The 16,005-nt window shown below is 35.6% G+C and overlaps 1 protein-coding gene across 6 annotated transcripts in view; it reads right to left on the reverse strand.

Moving 5' to 3' along the window:
* The window catches only part of LOC133532386 (segmentation protein cap'n'collar-like), a 191,274-nt gene that overhangs the window by 68,626 nt on the left and 106,643 nt on the right, over nt 1-16,005 (reverse strand). For all 6 annotated transcript variants that reach the window (XM_061871001.1, XM_061871000.1, XM_061870996.1 and 3 more), the window contains 2 exons: nt 12,851-12,972; nt 10,991-11,077 (listed from right to left, as the gene is read on the reverse strand). In XM_061871001.1, coding sequence (XP_061726985.1) covers nt 10,991-11,077; nt 12,851-12,972 — 209 coding nt within the window. The remainder of the gene's footprint in view (nt 1-10,990; nt 11,078-12,850; nt 12,973-16,005) is intronic.

The following is a 16,005-nucleotide window of genomic DNA, read 5'->3' on the forward strand; positions in this document are numbered from 1 at the left end:
TTTTATAAAAACAAACACATTTGAAAAAGTAGTCAATAAAGCAGTTAAACATCGATAGATTATTAATATGTTGTAACATGACATCACTATTTTTGTTCGTACATAGACAATTTACGCACACACTTGCATTTCATTTTTGGTCACACTTTTGAAGTTTGACAGTCGTTCTATACTATTCTATTTCTATGCAAATATCTGAAAACGCCTATATTGTCAAGGCACTAGAGTGCGTGTTCGGATATTTTTGAGTACCTCGGCCGCTCCGATATATCTGATGGCGACTGTACACAGTGCCGTCAAGGGTTTTAATTGTTAACCTTTAATTGATATTAACGACCAAATTAAAAGGATTAACGTAGATTACCTACTTTTAAATATCCCGTAAGGTGTATTCGAGTTATTCCGACTAACTCAAAATGTCAGCTAACTGAGAAAATCACACATAAATTTTATCATGTTAGAATATTTTCTTGCAATTACCCGACAATTTTAACTTTTTGGAATCACCCGAATACACCTTAGCATTCAATAGCAATGCGATAGTAAGCACTAAAACGTTTTAACCTCCTACTCGTAAGACCCTGTGTATAAATTGTACATATGTATTCCACAATCTCTTTTGAACTCTTATTATGTATTTGTATTGTATTCAGACTGAAGTTTTTGTGGCAAAAACGAGTGTTTGAAAAAATTAAACATCGATAAATCTGTTATCGATAAGTCAGTCATAGATTAATAATTAAGAGATGTAAATTCTACTTGCTGTTAATTATCGAGAAATTTCAAGAATAAAAATTGATTACAAATCTCTACATAATTACTTTATTACATTTATTTTGCACTCAAAAATAAAAACATAAGCCACGGTATACAGTGCTAAAAGAATAGAAAACGACCAATATATTAAAGAAGATATCGAACGTGTTGTGTATTTTGCGGTAGCTATCTTCGCTTCATAAAATATAGGTATATAGGTAAAAGGCGAAAGATTTATTCGTTTTGAAGGGAAACCAGAGTTAGGTAGGTAGGTAACGTTAAGGTAACATCAATAACAGACATGTCGATATTTCATTATGTCACTTTATTTTGCCACAAAAACTTCTGTCTGATTATATTGTAGTACTGCAGGTTTCCGCAAATCAACGACAGATGTCTATTTCGCGAGACGTATCAATGTCATGTAACTAAGAGTTCCACGCTGACGCTTTTTCGTAAAATGCATATTTTAGAATACTTGGCCATTACTTTCATTTTCTGTTTAGTGATGGAGAATGAGGTTTAATTTGGCTATCAATCCCGATAGGTTTGTTAAATAAATAACTGCTGTAAATATTCTTAACCACAGTAACTCCGTGGTTCTTAATTGTCTGCCGATTTGTATGAAAATACTCGTACCACTGCGTTGCCATTTTTTTTACAATATTTAGTATTGAATTTTGGTAAACATTTTCCTATTATTTTTTCAGGTAAAATTTGGAATACATACAATACAAATATTGTACAATTTTTGATACACGAATTCAATATCTTATCATATTTTTTTCTGGCAATAGATAGAAGATAGAACTTGCAAACATATGTTTTGTTATAAATAAATAACCTTCCTAGGTTTCATAGGTAGGATGTTATACAATTCAACTTGTATAGTACAGACGTTCAGCCAGAGACGTAAGTAAAAGACATTAAATTATAAGACAATTGTCGGTAATATCGCATAATTACTACTACACAAATTGCCGTCTTTAGTGTTATTTAGAATGAACGAGGAAAAGCAACGTTTGCAACCGCTAGGTATTAAATGGTACAAGTAATTTAAAGGAATTTCAATAAGTCATATTATATTGAATTTAGGGTTATAGGTTACAGTTACACAATTGTCAAACGAATTTCTATCACAAAATGGCTAAAAAATATCGTATATATTGAAGGATTCAATCATCATTCCAATGATAACTCAAAATCATGACATGACTCATGATGATGCGGGATTGTTTTGCCCTAGCCAAAACTTAGGTAAAAACTGTAAAAACTGATACTATTTTAACATTTCTAAGGACATTTGGAGCTTGCTACCCATTTTTAATTCATGGTTTGGTAATTATTTTAAAATAATCAAAGTTATAAATTCACGAAATCATTCCCGCACCAAAAACCCCGATGTATGCTTATAATGTAAATGTACGTACTCATACTTTTTATTTATAACGCAATTTATACATCAGTATTTTCGATCTCGACACGATACAGTCATTTACTATTTCGTAAAAACAAAACTAGCATAGTGGGTAGTGTGTGCAGTGACGAAGCAGGAAGTTCCAGGTTCAAATCCTGGACCTTTCCAGTTCTTGAGGTATGGATGTTTCTTATGTATTTAGGTAATATATTCTCGTCTAGTACCTACAACATAGCTTTATTGAGCTTATATACTGTGGGACTAAATCGATTTGTGTAAAATTGTCCTATAATATATAAATAGAACATTTTGAAGATAATTGCAACATTTAATATTTATTTATTAGAATCAGTTTAGATGCGCAGTAAAATAGTGGAACTTGTCGTTTTCCTTTATGGAACCCTAAAGCGACCACTCGCTGCAAGAGCATAACTCCAAAACTTAAATTTTCTAAATACCTGCGCACTTGAGACGCATCAAGTGTCGGCCTAAACAAACATGGCCGACGAATGTTTAAAGTTTAAACTATATCGGTTTGAGCGAAATTACGGATTTCTATGATAGTGATGGGACACTGTGTTATATCGATTGATGTAGTGATATAGTTTGGCATTTTGGTCGTGAATGTTGTAATGACATATATAGTATAAATATACACTTTTTAATTTGGTTTCTCGATTCGTTATCGCTTAACAACAACTTAAAACCTGTTTTTTTTTTATTACTATAATCTATTGTTTGAGGATTTTCACTATGTCACTGAGCACCGTCAAATGATCTCTTCATATTTAGATGCAGAGAGCTAAAAATGGGAGATTTGCGTACAATATGTGCCCAAATTTAAGTACCCACGTCGCCATACTGTATAAAAAAATTGGATCATCGCATCGACCTGTATGTATATCTATTTAATTTAGATTCGTTTTTATTTTGATTATAAGTAGTTTTATATAGATGTAAAGTATTTGTAGTGTATAGTGTTAATTGCTGTTTTGTATTTTATGAATATTTAAAATACTTTTTTTAGATTAACAGACTAAATCTGCATCTGCATATGTATTCTTACATGCAGAACTTGTTTTTTTTTATTCTCAGAAGAATATCATCAGCTACACATAATTGTATCATTAGTATAAAGAAATTTGTTACCTATTGTGTTATTGTTGCCCATTGTTAAAAACATCGATATCGAGTATCGACAACTTCCCATCGCTATCTCCGCTCATAACCTAAAAACCACATTCTGCTACCGTACTGGCAAGTTGTTTGTCTATGGTTAACATTCTCGTCTTAAACCAACAATGTGACAGATTTCCTATACGGATTAACTTCGGGTGAGTGGCAAAAAATATGGGTAATTCATTGGAATTTATGATTGACAAGTTGCAAGTGCACTATATACTATATGTATTCTCTAGTTTGAATATAGTATATCTCAATATGATACCTCATAGGTAGGATAGGCTCGTTAGATGCCCGAAGGACAAACCGTCCAGAAATAGGAACCCGCGTAGCGGGGCTTCGTCGACTCAGGGAACGAGACAAAAACTTTCACGTTTAACGATGTGCCTAGGAAAATCCCGATCTGCCTGATCTTACGATCGCCGACAAATATAATGAGATTAAAACAGTTTTAAAACAGCGCACTCAAGATTTATGTAAAAGTCAAGTAAGTAAATCATTTATTTTGCCAAACATTATGTGTAGTTGGTGGATTACAAAGTTATTCAGTATCAATAATGTTTGTACCTTAATTTAGGCATGCAAAAGTTTATTTACATATTTACATAAAACTAAACTATTATATTATAACATTATTATACATTATCTATTTACAATACAAACGCAATACAATTATTATTTACTTTTTTATTTAAAAGCAAAAGATAACTGCCAAATAAAGTTCAATCTTTTCTTCATAAATATTGTATGTTTACTTGTAACTATATATTATTTGCTCGGACATTTTGCCATGCCTCACCTATGGCTGCCAAACTTGGACCTACGATCGCAAGACTCAAAATAAAATCCAGACCACCCAGAGACGAATGGAAAGAAGCTACCTTAATATAAAGTTAAAGGACAGAGTCAAGAACACAGACATACGTAACAAAACCAAACTTCATGACGCCTTAACATTTTGCCTGCAAAGAAAATGGAAGTGGGCTGGCCACGATACAGCGACGAGAGGTGGACAAAAAAGAGCAGTAGAGTGGACCGGTCCTAGAGGCACCAGAGCAAAAGCCCGACCACGCGCTAGGTGGGCCGACGAAATAGAGAAGGTAGCTGGAAAAGGGTGGATACAAGTAGCGAGAAATAGAACAACCTGGATTTCTTTGGAGGAGGCTTTTACCCGAAGGGGGTCCACACAGATTTAAAATAATATAAATAAATAAAAATAATAATGTAATACACAATAATAATAATAGGATTCTTAAAATATTAATTTTATTCACAAATAATTAAATTATTGCATGTTATTGATATTTTCCCTTTAAATTTTGTTTAAATGTATTATTAATTATTGTACTTAGCATGAAAGAATTAATTTATCAATGGTAATATTTATGTGTAATTTAATTTAAGTCAATCTGTATGGAATTAATAAAGCTCTATTCATTCATTCATTCATATATTATTTGCACGTAAGATAAATCGTAACAACTAAAGCCCTACATATTTTTAATTGTTTTTTTACCAGTTTAAATTCCCTCCTATGTCGTGCATACCGATGTTTTGAAGTCTCTGCGTGACAGACAAGAAAATGCCTAACACCTTCCCCGTTTCGATCTGAGCCCCTAGTGTAAATTAATTCGATAGCGAAACTCATTTGCGTTAAGTCTCATTTTGTATGGGATTTAGAGACTGCGCGCCAAGCGGGACGTTTTGGAAACTCAAAATCCCATACAAAATGAGACTTAACGCAAACGCGTACGTCACGTTTCGCTATCGAATAAATTTACACTGGGTACTGTTTATTAATTATGTTTTTTTTTTCAATGGAACTAAAGGTTTGTTTTTTATCACTTAAGCTGATATATTATATTAATATTTGACTGTTTGTTTCCTAAAAAAAAACAAACCTTAAAGAATATATATTCTTTATATCATCACGGACCCTACCACAATCCATAAAATCCATGAATCCCAAACAACCTACCATACCATACATTACCATAACATTAGTGGATTCCAATTCCAATAGTCAAGCCACAAGCCACGACCGCAAGACAGACGGACAGACAGCTCAAAGAGAGGCGTGGCCAGTGACTGACACATCGCCCAGTCATGGGATACCTAGGGCTTGACTTCAATACTAAAAGCTATCGCTTAATGACGATCTGTTCTCACAAAGCTTATGTAGCGGATCACAGTACGAGTCAAAAGTATCTACAATTATATGAATAAATAAATGAATAAATATTATAGAACATTCTTACACGAATTGACAAATTGACGTACGACGTAGCACTTAGCGTGAAAACGCAAAAAACTTGAAAGCGTGGTTCTACTCTATGTGTCCTGCCATCGTGTCAACACTTGAGCTGATGATGTATCATTAGATGGCGAGAAATCGTACGGTAAGCAACATCTATGCCTGATGTCAGAAGAGTAGAGCGACAAAGAAGATCAATAGATTAATGCATACGACCCGAGTGGCCTAAGCTATATTTTAACCGGCTTCAGAAAATAAGTTATCTCCAGGATAAAAATCAGTTCAATTATAGATTTTTAAAATTCTTACTGATTAGAAATCGTTTCTTACTAAATCCTTATTTACATTGAATAAATCAGTTACAAGAGATTTTTGCGTTATTTTTTCGGTTAAACAAGTGTAACCTCCACACATGAATCTAGTATTGAGTATGAATTTGGTATGAGTGGTGGGAGAAACTGACAGAACGGGATAATGTTATGTGTCTTTCTGTAGGAGAAGCAGAGAAAGCGTTATTATTGTTTGTCTCATCACAGTCTCATGTTTTTTTCTACCGTAAATTTAGTATGGTTTATGGTGGGCGACAAATAATCCGACCAAATTACGAAGGTTGTTTTTGGTATGTTGTCAGGAATGCTAAAACGTGTTTTTAATTTTGTCGAATTGCGTGTTTTGTCCCTCATGAACGCACGCGGCGTAGCACATCTCTATACGACCCTACCATATATGCCTCAAGACGACTAGGAACTGAGAAATAAGTAGTTTAAATTGAATTCAGTACCCCTAGTGTAACTTTGATCGACATCATAACGTGACGAACGCGTTTGCGTTAAGTCTCATTTTGTATAGGATTTTGAGTTTCCAAAACGTCCCGCTTGGCGCGCTCTTTCGAAATCCAATACAAAATGAGACTAAACGCAAACGCGTACGTCACGTTTGGAAATCGAATTTATTTACACTAGGGGTAGTGGTCTACGTTTATTAAGACGCAGGTCGTCAGTAAAGATATCATAAAAAATAAATTCCAAACCACAATTCAAAAGTTTAACAACGACAATCCACAGATAACCGAATCAGTATCAGATCGCGTTGATCGAAATATCGATTATAGTAATCGGACATCGATTAATGGTCGTCCACATGCCGTCGGACGGAGGCGATTGTCGAATCGATTTGATGTCGATGACCTCTGATTCGTGTTAGTATTTATCTGGGAAGGGATTAGAAGATGTCTGATAAGTAACCGAAGTAAACCTAGGATTTAATATATGTTATGGTTTTAGTTATTTCAATGTTTGTTCCTAAATCCTGCAAACAGCTTTACAGATCTGGATGGATAATATAAAAAAAAATTGCAGTTTTTTTAGGGTTCCGTACCTAAAGGGTAAAACGGAGCCCTATTACTAAGACTCCGCTGTCCGTCCGTCTGTCTGTCCATCTGTCACCAGTCTGTATATCACTAACCGTGATAGTTAGACAGTTGAAATTTTCACAGATGATGTATTTCTGTTATGCTATAACAAAAAATACTAAAAAGTACGGAACTCTCGGTTGGCGAGTCCGAGTCGCACTTGGCCGTTTTTTTTAATGATACATCTCGTTTTCCATTTTTTTTACAAATACTTATTTTTGCTGTATTAAGACCTTAAGATAAATAAATAAATATTATAGGGACATTCTTACAAAAATTGACTCTCAAGAAGACTTGCGTTGTGAATACTCAGACAACGATATATATAATATACAAATACTTAGATATATAGAAAACATTCATGACTCAGGAACAAATATCTGTGCTTATCACACAAATATATATGCCTTTACCGGGATTCAAACCCAGGACCATCGGCTTCATACTCTTCATAGGCAGCGTCACAACTAGGCCAGACCGACCGTCAAGTTTAATTAAGTTTTAATTTTCCAAAAAACGTGAATTTATTTTATTTTATTATTACTTATACATATAAGTAGGTAATCACTCTTAATAGAGCTTAAAAGTGTATATAATAAACATTGAATATTAGTTAGTTTAGGACGACCGGTTTGGCCTAGTGGGTAGTGACCCTGCCTACGAAGCTGATGGTCCTGGGTTCAAATCCTGGTAAGGGCATTTATTCGTGTGATGAACATGGATATTTGTTCCTAAGTCATGGGTGTTTTCTATGTATTTAAGTATTTATAAATATTTATATATTATATATATCGTTGTCTAAGTACCCTCAACACAAGCCTTATTGAGCTTACTGTGGGACTTAGTCAATTTGTGTAATAATGTCCTATAAAAAAAAATATATATTAGTTAGTTTTGTTTTAAAGCCGGTAGCCATATTAATAAACACAATTTGTCCTATTCTTGTATTTGTCAATCGAATGATATATGATGATCTTTGGTTAGGTTAGCTTTGCCGCCATTGGCTCAAATAAGAGGAGAGAGCGGGTCAGCTTTTTATTAGGGTATACCTAATAATTTTAGGGTTGACGACCGGTTTGGCCTAGTGGGTAGTGACCCTGCCTACGAAGCTGATGGTCCCGGGTTCAAATCCTGGTAAGGGCATTTATTCGTGTGATGAGCATGGATATTTGTTCCTGAGTCATGGGTGTTTTCTATGTATTTAAGTATTTATAAATATTTATATATTATATATATCGTTGCCTAAGTACCCTCAACACAAGCCTTATTGAGCTTACTGTGGGACTTAGTCAATTTGTGTAATAATGTCCTATAATATCCCTGATTCAAAGGTTTTGAACTATAATGTATAAATATGAGGAAAATTTGAACTACTCATAACATTCAAGAAAACTGCCTAATAGAAATTGTGTACAAATTTATTTAGACAAATCAGTTAATAAAAGATTACATTTCATTATTTTTTTATATTCATTCAGAATATTTCTAATGTTTCGGTAGTCTATTATAGCTGCAGCGAAGTTTTCACGATAACTATATTATTAATGCCGATATTTAAAACAACATGGGTGTCCCTATAACTGCGTTACTTTACTATAACCTTTTTTTTTTATACTACGTCGGTGGCAAACAAGCATACGGCCCGCCTGATGGTAAGCAGTCACCGTAGCCTATGTACGCCTGCAACTCCAGAGGAGTCACATGCGCGTTGCCGACCCTGAACCCGCCCCCCCTCATTGAGCCTTATTTTTATTTGAAAAAAAAAATAGCTGGCAGAGCATTTGTAAGTGGTAAGCAACAAGAAACTTTTGGAGTGCCTTATTTTAATTTTACTGTATTTTATTTCATTTTATATGTATTATGCTAATAAAACTTTGGGACAAAATGGTAACGCAGTGGTAATAACAACAGTAGGGCTAAGATGGTCGGCTCTTTATCATTTGTCACCATGCCTGTCACGTTCTACCAAGTATTTAAGCGCGAAAGTGACAGGCATAGTGACAAGTGATAAAAATGGAACCATGATGCTACCGCTGAGCTACATTCAGTAAAACAGTTGAATTAAGGAAAAATAAAGAATTTTATTAAATGTTATGTCCTGTTACATTGTAGGTTAATTGTATTAAATTTGAAAATTAGAGTGATTATCTCATAAGTTACATGAAAACTTGCGTTAGAATTTGAGTTCAATTTGAATAGGGAGAAGTTTTAGGCATCAAAAAGTATTTTGGGCCATTTGCCCAATTATTTCCGTTGCATCTTTTCTCAGTCGTAAATGAAAGTAACGCAGCCATAACTGCGCAAATAGGTATCAAAGCCTGGTACAGTCAGCTAAGAAAGTGGTTTACCACTTTTCGACTCTATTTGTCAAGTAATAGAGTCGAAAAGTGGTAAACCACTTTCTTGGCTAACCACAAAATCAGCTTAAGTAATTAGAGTTCCTTGAGCTTGCAGAAAACTTCAGAAATACTTTTCACTTGTTATAAGTTTGTACATTCGTAGATTATCAATCACTCTCACGTCCGACCCTAAAATAATCTTAGTATTTCTGGTCCCTACATATAATAGTAATATTCATTTCTATCTCGCGAAAAAAATATGATCTATCGAGCACGCATTAACGTTTTCGTTAAAATTAACTGTTTTATACAATGTTTGAAAAACAGTAAAATACAAAACAGTAACGTTAACTGTTTGAACATTTCTAAATATTGAAACAACGACAAAAACAAACGAGCAGTCACTACATAATAGCTACTGAAAACAGTAAAACTTACTGTCTTTTCGGAACAGTAAAATTCACTGTTTTGTTCTATAATCTATAGGCTCATATGGAACTGTTTAAAGCATTCAAAGTTAATGTAATTTCATACACAAACCCGACAGGGTGTCACGGCGCTTTTCTGTTACTTTTAATGTAAGATATTAATATAGAATAAAAAAAAATGTTTTAAATGGTTTTTTTCTCAGTGCAACAAGCCACCAGCTCCGACATTGCGCCGCGCCGTCGTGTGTGGCATGCTCCTAGTGTCACCACCATCATTTATCTTATCCTACACGTCCATCCTTTTTTCTATAGGTACCGCCGCTTGGTGTTCGTGTCAAAGGTGTTTGAGGGATAGTGAAGGTATTAATAAGTGTTTGTTATATAGTTTACTATTAAGACCGTTTTTGCAACAGTTGAGAAGAGGGTTAACAAGTATGCAGTTTGCAATAGGTACTTCAGTTTTACGAATTTACATGACCTTTAAATATACTTTTTACTACAGTTTATCAGCTCGTAAAGGTCCGCTTGTTTTTCAAAAAATGATGATTGCATTTTAATCACAAGAGTGGCAAAAGAGTAAGTTTTCAATTGTTATCTCATGTTGACTGATGAACTTTTAAGTGATGATTTTAAATGATAAATATTTAAAAGCGTTCATTATGGATTGGCTACCAAGGTGCCGCGGTGGAGGGTTACCGTCAGGAATTTTGGCCGTTTGGCAGGAATGCGGCCGGAATAGGAAAATCTCAGGAATTAATAGATTTTTATAATGTACCTTCTAGGTTTACTTACATTAATGCTACGCTCCCCCTCCCGCCGCGACGACACCCCGTCGCCAGCGATATGTGTGTCAGGAAAAATATTCGCAAATATACGATACATACGTATATTTATAGATAAAAACATACTTATACATAGAAAACACCCATGATTCAGGAACAAATACCCGGGACCATCGGCTTCATAGGCAGGGTCACTACCCACTAGGCCAGGCCGGTCGTCAAAATTTAACGTAATAATGGCCGCGGTGTACTTCACTCATTTTCTGAACGAAATTGAGAAAAAATAAATAAAACGGCTATATCAACGCCTCTGCAGTAATGTCGCAAGTTTCGCGACAGTAGTGTAGCTGCAGACGATATCCGAATGTTACCTTCTGGCACTGGAGCGCGAAAAAAGGTAAAAATAAGTGTAAGAGCTGACCTGGTGTTGGTAGTGTGCGAGGTGGTGCGGCACATGCCGCATCGCCGGGTGCAGCATGGCGCCGTCGCTACTGCTGCCCTCTACCGCCTGCAACGACCACTTGGTTAACTAGAGATGCATGGCGCATGTCCAACGCTATTTATATTTTTACAGTACATATGGGGCTACTTTATAGCACTAGTGCGAGAAGTAGCATATTACGTTACTGTGTCGAACATTTAAAGGGCCATATGTACTGTAAAACGTTGTACGATACATGTGCGAATAGGTAATTCGCAACTCGTGTCGATTTAAAACACTCCCTTCGGTCGTGTTTTAATTTATCGCCACTCGTTTCGAATTTCCTATTTTTCGCACTTGTATCGTAATGTACTATTACAGTACATATGGGGCTACTTTATAGCACTAGTACGAGAAGTAGCATATTACGTTACTGTGTCGAACATTTGAAGGGCCATATGTACTGTAAAACGTTGTACGATACATGTGCGAATAGGTAATTCGCAACTCGTGTCGATTTAAAACACTCCCTTCGGTCGTGTTTTAATTTATCGCCACTCGTTTCGAATTTCCTATTTTTCGCACTTGTATCGTAATGTACTATTATAGTACTATGGGGCTACTTTATAGCACTAGTACGAGAAGTAGCATATTACGTTACTGTGTCGAACATTTAAAGGGCCATATGTACTGTAAAACGTTGTACGATACATGTGCGAATAGGTAATTCGCAACTCGTGTCGATTTAAAACACTCCCTTCGGTCGTGTTTTAATTTATCGCCACTCGTTTCGAATTTCCTATTTTTCGCACTTGTATCGTAATGTACTATTAACGCTTGCATATTTGTGTATCAACATGGCCACCTTTTCCAGCAAGTCAAAGAAGTGTATCGAAATCATGTGCGGCCACAATATCGGAACAAACTATATATACCTCCAACAAAGCTGTCGCTGGTAGCAAAGAATGCATTTGTTATGTGCATTAAGATTTATAATAGAGCGCCAGATGAGATTAAAGACTTACCATTCATCAAATTCAAAAAGGCTTTAAAAAATGGCTTGTAGATAAATGTTTTTATAGCATAAATGAATTTCTAGACTATAAGTAGCTCAATAAGTATATGTTAAATTGTACATTATGCATGCCTGTAAGGTAGTTTTAGTGATACCATCAATGTACATACTTACTTTGTATATATATATATATATTCATAAAAATTGTACCTAGAACTGTGCATAATAAATATTTCATTTCATTTCAACATGCTGCCGATCGATGTAGTGATCGAACCGCGAAAATCGAAGTCCGGGGCATTTTCTCTGTCACTCTAATTATGTCTTAATAATAATAATAATAATAAAATCTTAGTGAGAGTGAAAGAGAAAGATCCCCGCAATTTGCGAATTACGGTTTTTGCGGTAGGACCACGGAACGCACGCTCGGAACGTGCAAGCTCGACAAAAAACTCGTATCTTGTTCTGTCAATGAAAAGGAAATGTGGTATTTATGTATGGGATACATACAGAGTTACTTACTGCCTTTCAATTCTGAGTAGCAGCGAGAGATACGAGATTGTTTCAAAGTAGTGACGAAATAGATTACATAAAAAATGTTGATGCTCGAGTACTTGAACTGCCATACATTTTTAAAGAATTTCAACTAATGTATGGCGGTTTGCGTTAGCGCCGAGTGCGCACAGGGCCTACCGAGAACCACGGTCGACGTGTTGCCTCTCGGTCACACTTACGTGTGAATTCACAAGTGCGACATAGAGGCAACGCGTCGAACGTTGTTCGCGGTAGACCCTCATGGCTAAGGCTAAGGAAACAGCGCCATCTAGCGCACAATTCCTGCATACCTGTGGCTGATCATCTTTAGCTTCGTCTCCTAGTTCTACCAACTGGAGCGCCTCCTCCAAGAGTTCCAGCGACTCCCCGCTGACCAGTTCACGAGGCAGTTCACCTTGGATAAGGTATTCACCTGGGGAAGAAGGAATAATATCAGTTTCAGGAACATGTACATAAATAACTATATAATTAATTTTTTGACAGCCACCTAGCCCATTCCTACTCTGCTTAGGAAGCAGGAGGTACCGGGTTCGAATCCTGGTTAGGACATTTATTTGTGTGTTCATCACAAATATTTGTTTCTGAGGTATGATATATCTAAGTATGTATTTATCTATATAAGCAATTAAGTATGAAAATCATCACTTTGTACCCTTACGAAGCGTCTTACGTGAGCGAACAACTCGCGAACGCGAAGCCAAGCGAAGCAGCGCGGCGGCCCACGGCATTCGCGTTCGCAACGAGATCGCCTACGTAGGACACTTCCATAAGTATCAAAGGATTGATTCACCCGTGTTGCGCCGCTTCGCTTCGAGTTCGCGAGTTGTTCGCTCACGTAATCCACCGCGTTAGTACAAGCGTTGCTAATTTTGGGGATAGATGGATCTGTGAAGACTGTCCCCCTAATATTTATTAGTTTCAAGAGGAATTTGTGTATAAATTGACCTAGCGGAACACTAGCTAGGTCTTGTTAAGCTGTGGGGGGTAAATTATGGGCATGATAAGCCCTTAAATGTGTACAAAAAGAAAAGATACAACTGAATTGAGAATCTCCTCCTTTTAATATATTGGGGTCATTTTATTTAACACTGTATACTACTCTTTTTTCAGATTTGGCAGATTTTATGTTTTTTCTTCACAGGATCACGAGTTCTTTGGCGTCATTCATTTATTACGTCAGACGATTTTCGCCACTTTTTGACCCCTTCCCATCCCTATGTAAGAAAAAATAAGAATAGGCCGACCCCCTCTCTCTATGTAACATAAAAAAAAAGTTTGTCTTAGTGTTTATTAAAAAAAAAAAATTTGGTACGTTTATTTATTCCTACAAAGGTACTGGACTAAGGTAACTCTGTATCGTGTTTGATAGCATAGAGTGTGGAATTATTATTATAAACGTCAAAATTTCAAAAAAATTTGAAAATGTTCGCTTCTTTGTGATCCTACGTAAAGGCTACGTAAGAACTATGATTACTATGAAAACCCCCTCCCTCTCCCTTGTAAAAAAAAGACATGTTCGACTCCCCTCTCCCCCCTAAATCGTTTTACGTAATAAATGAATGGCTCCTTCCGATCCTGATGGTAAGAAACGCTGGTTGAACCCAGTGCATGTTTAAGCGAAGCTCAGATAAAATGGTTTGACTGATAGTCTTCTTCATAACGAACTATTATTTAGACTTTGTGACTGTCAACATCTTCAAAGCATAATTTTCTTCCATTCATACTCAAGAGCTTAAAACACAAGCCATTGTATGTCAATCAGCATTACCACGCTCAATCAAAAGTGATCTCTCGCACTTAGATAATAAGATCTGTTTTTCTGACTCAACATTCCATATGCCGGTGGCCGATCGTAAAATCAGCCAGATTATACTCAATACTCAATACTCAATACATTTATTGCACATAATGGTTAAATACAGGTGGTAATCTTAATTCTATGTTCTCACATTATGTACCCTGTTGGGCGCAGCAAATATGGAGAAAGGCACTATGTAATCGAATATTATTTTATATACATTAACTATATTTTTAAAACTTATCATTTAAAAAATCATTTAAGGAGTAATAATTTTTAGAAATCAGTAGCTCTTTTAGTTTTCTAATAAAGGTAGTCTCAGATTTTTCGTCTTTCAAACTTTCTGGTAATGAATTATAAATTTTTATGGACATTACAAGAGGTCCAGCCGAGTGCAGCTTAAGCCGTGAGGATGGCAATTGTAATTTATTTTTGTACCGCATGTTACGATTTTTTACCGCGTTTTCCCGTTTGGTTCCCGTTCCGGTTCCCGGATTGTAAAGTTCCTGTGTAATGTTTTGACGGTAGGTAAGGTAGGATATAGGTTTCGTCAAACTTTCCATAAATAGGAGCCCCGTCGACTCAGGGAACGAGACAATGATTTTCACGATTCACGTTATGCCTAGGAATTTCATGATCTGCCTGATTTTACGATCGTCCGCCATCACATATTTTATTTATACATCAATGAAACATCAACTTTAAGTCATCATAACAAGGTGTATAATAGAACACGCGTTAGAAATGTCCCTTGAATGCAAATAACTAAATTCCGGATGCATGTAATGTGATATTGAAACGTCAACTTAAAATAATAGAGGGTAAGGTCCATTATTAAATGACGTATTTTTTGTAAGGGCTACTGTTCTTAATTAGTGTAGTGGTGGCTTAAAACCGTAAGTCTTTAAGTCTATTCAGTGGTAAAGGGATTATGGTGGACAATGGGGTTTTAGACAAGGGTTTGAGGTTTTTGATTTATTGGGTTTCGTGAAGTTGTAAATTATAAATTTGTGTAGCTGCGTTATGAATTTATGGGGATGTATTTTGCAAAATGTACGAATAAGAGAATTTTGGCACAATACTTATTCTATAATAGTTATTAATGGCATCAATAAGCAAGAGAAACCTTACTCTCAAAATTAAAAGTCGAGTTTTTTTGTTTTGCCTAATTTCTCAAATCTCGATTCGAAAGTTTGACGGTCGAAATGTCGAAACATCGAATCTAGAATCACATTTTTCGCATGAGATCTCGAATCGCCAATCTCGTTTCGAGATTGCATTCTCTTCCCACAATATAACCATGTATGAAACAAAAATCGTTATGAGTAACAATGATTTCAATAAGCACACTGTTTTCATGATAATAGTACATTACGATACAAGTGCGAAAAATAGGAAATTCGAAACGAGTGGCGATAAACTAAAACACGACCAAAGGGAGTGTTTTAAATCGACACGAGTTGCGAATTATCTATTCGCACATGTATCGTACAACGTTTTACAGTACATATGGCCCTTTAAATGTTTGACACAGTAACGTAATATGCTAATTTGCGCACTAGTGCGGTAAACTAGCACCATATGTACTGTAAATAAATTTAAGAAATGATCTGATAATGTACTGGAATGGATAAAGAAAAAAAAAAC

The sequence above is a fragment of the Cydia pomonella genome, chromosome 27, assembly GCF_033807575.1.
Source record: "Cydia pomonella isolate Wapato2018A chromosome 27, ilCydPomo1, whole genome shotgun sequence".
In the NCBI taxonomy this organism is placed as follows: domain Eukaryota; kingdom Metazoa; phylum Arthropoda; class Insecta; order Lepidoptera; family Tortricidae; genus Cydia; species Cydia pomonella.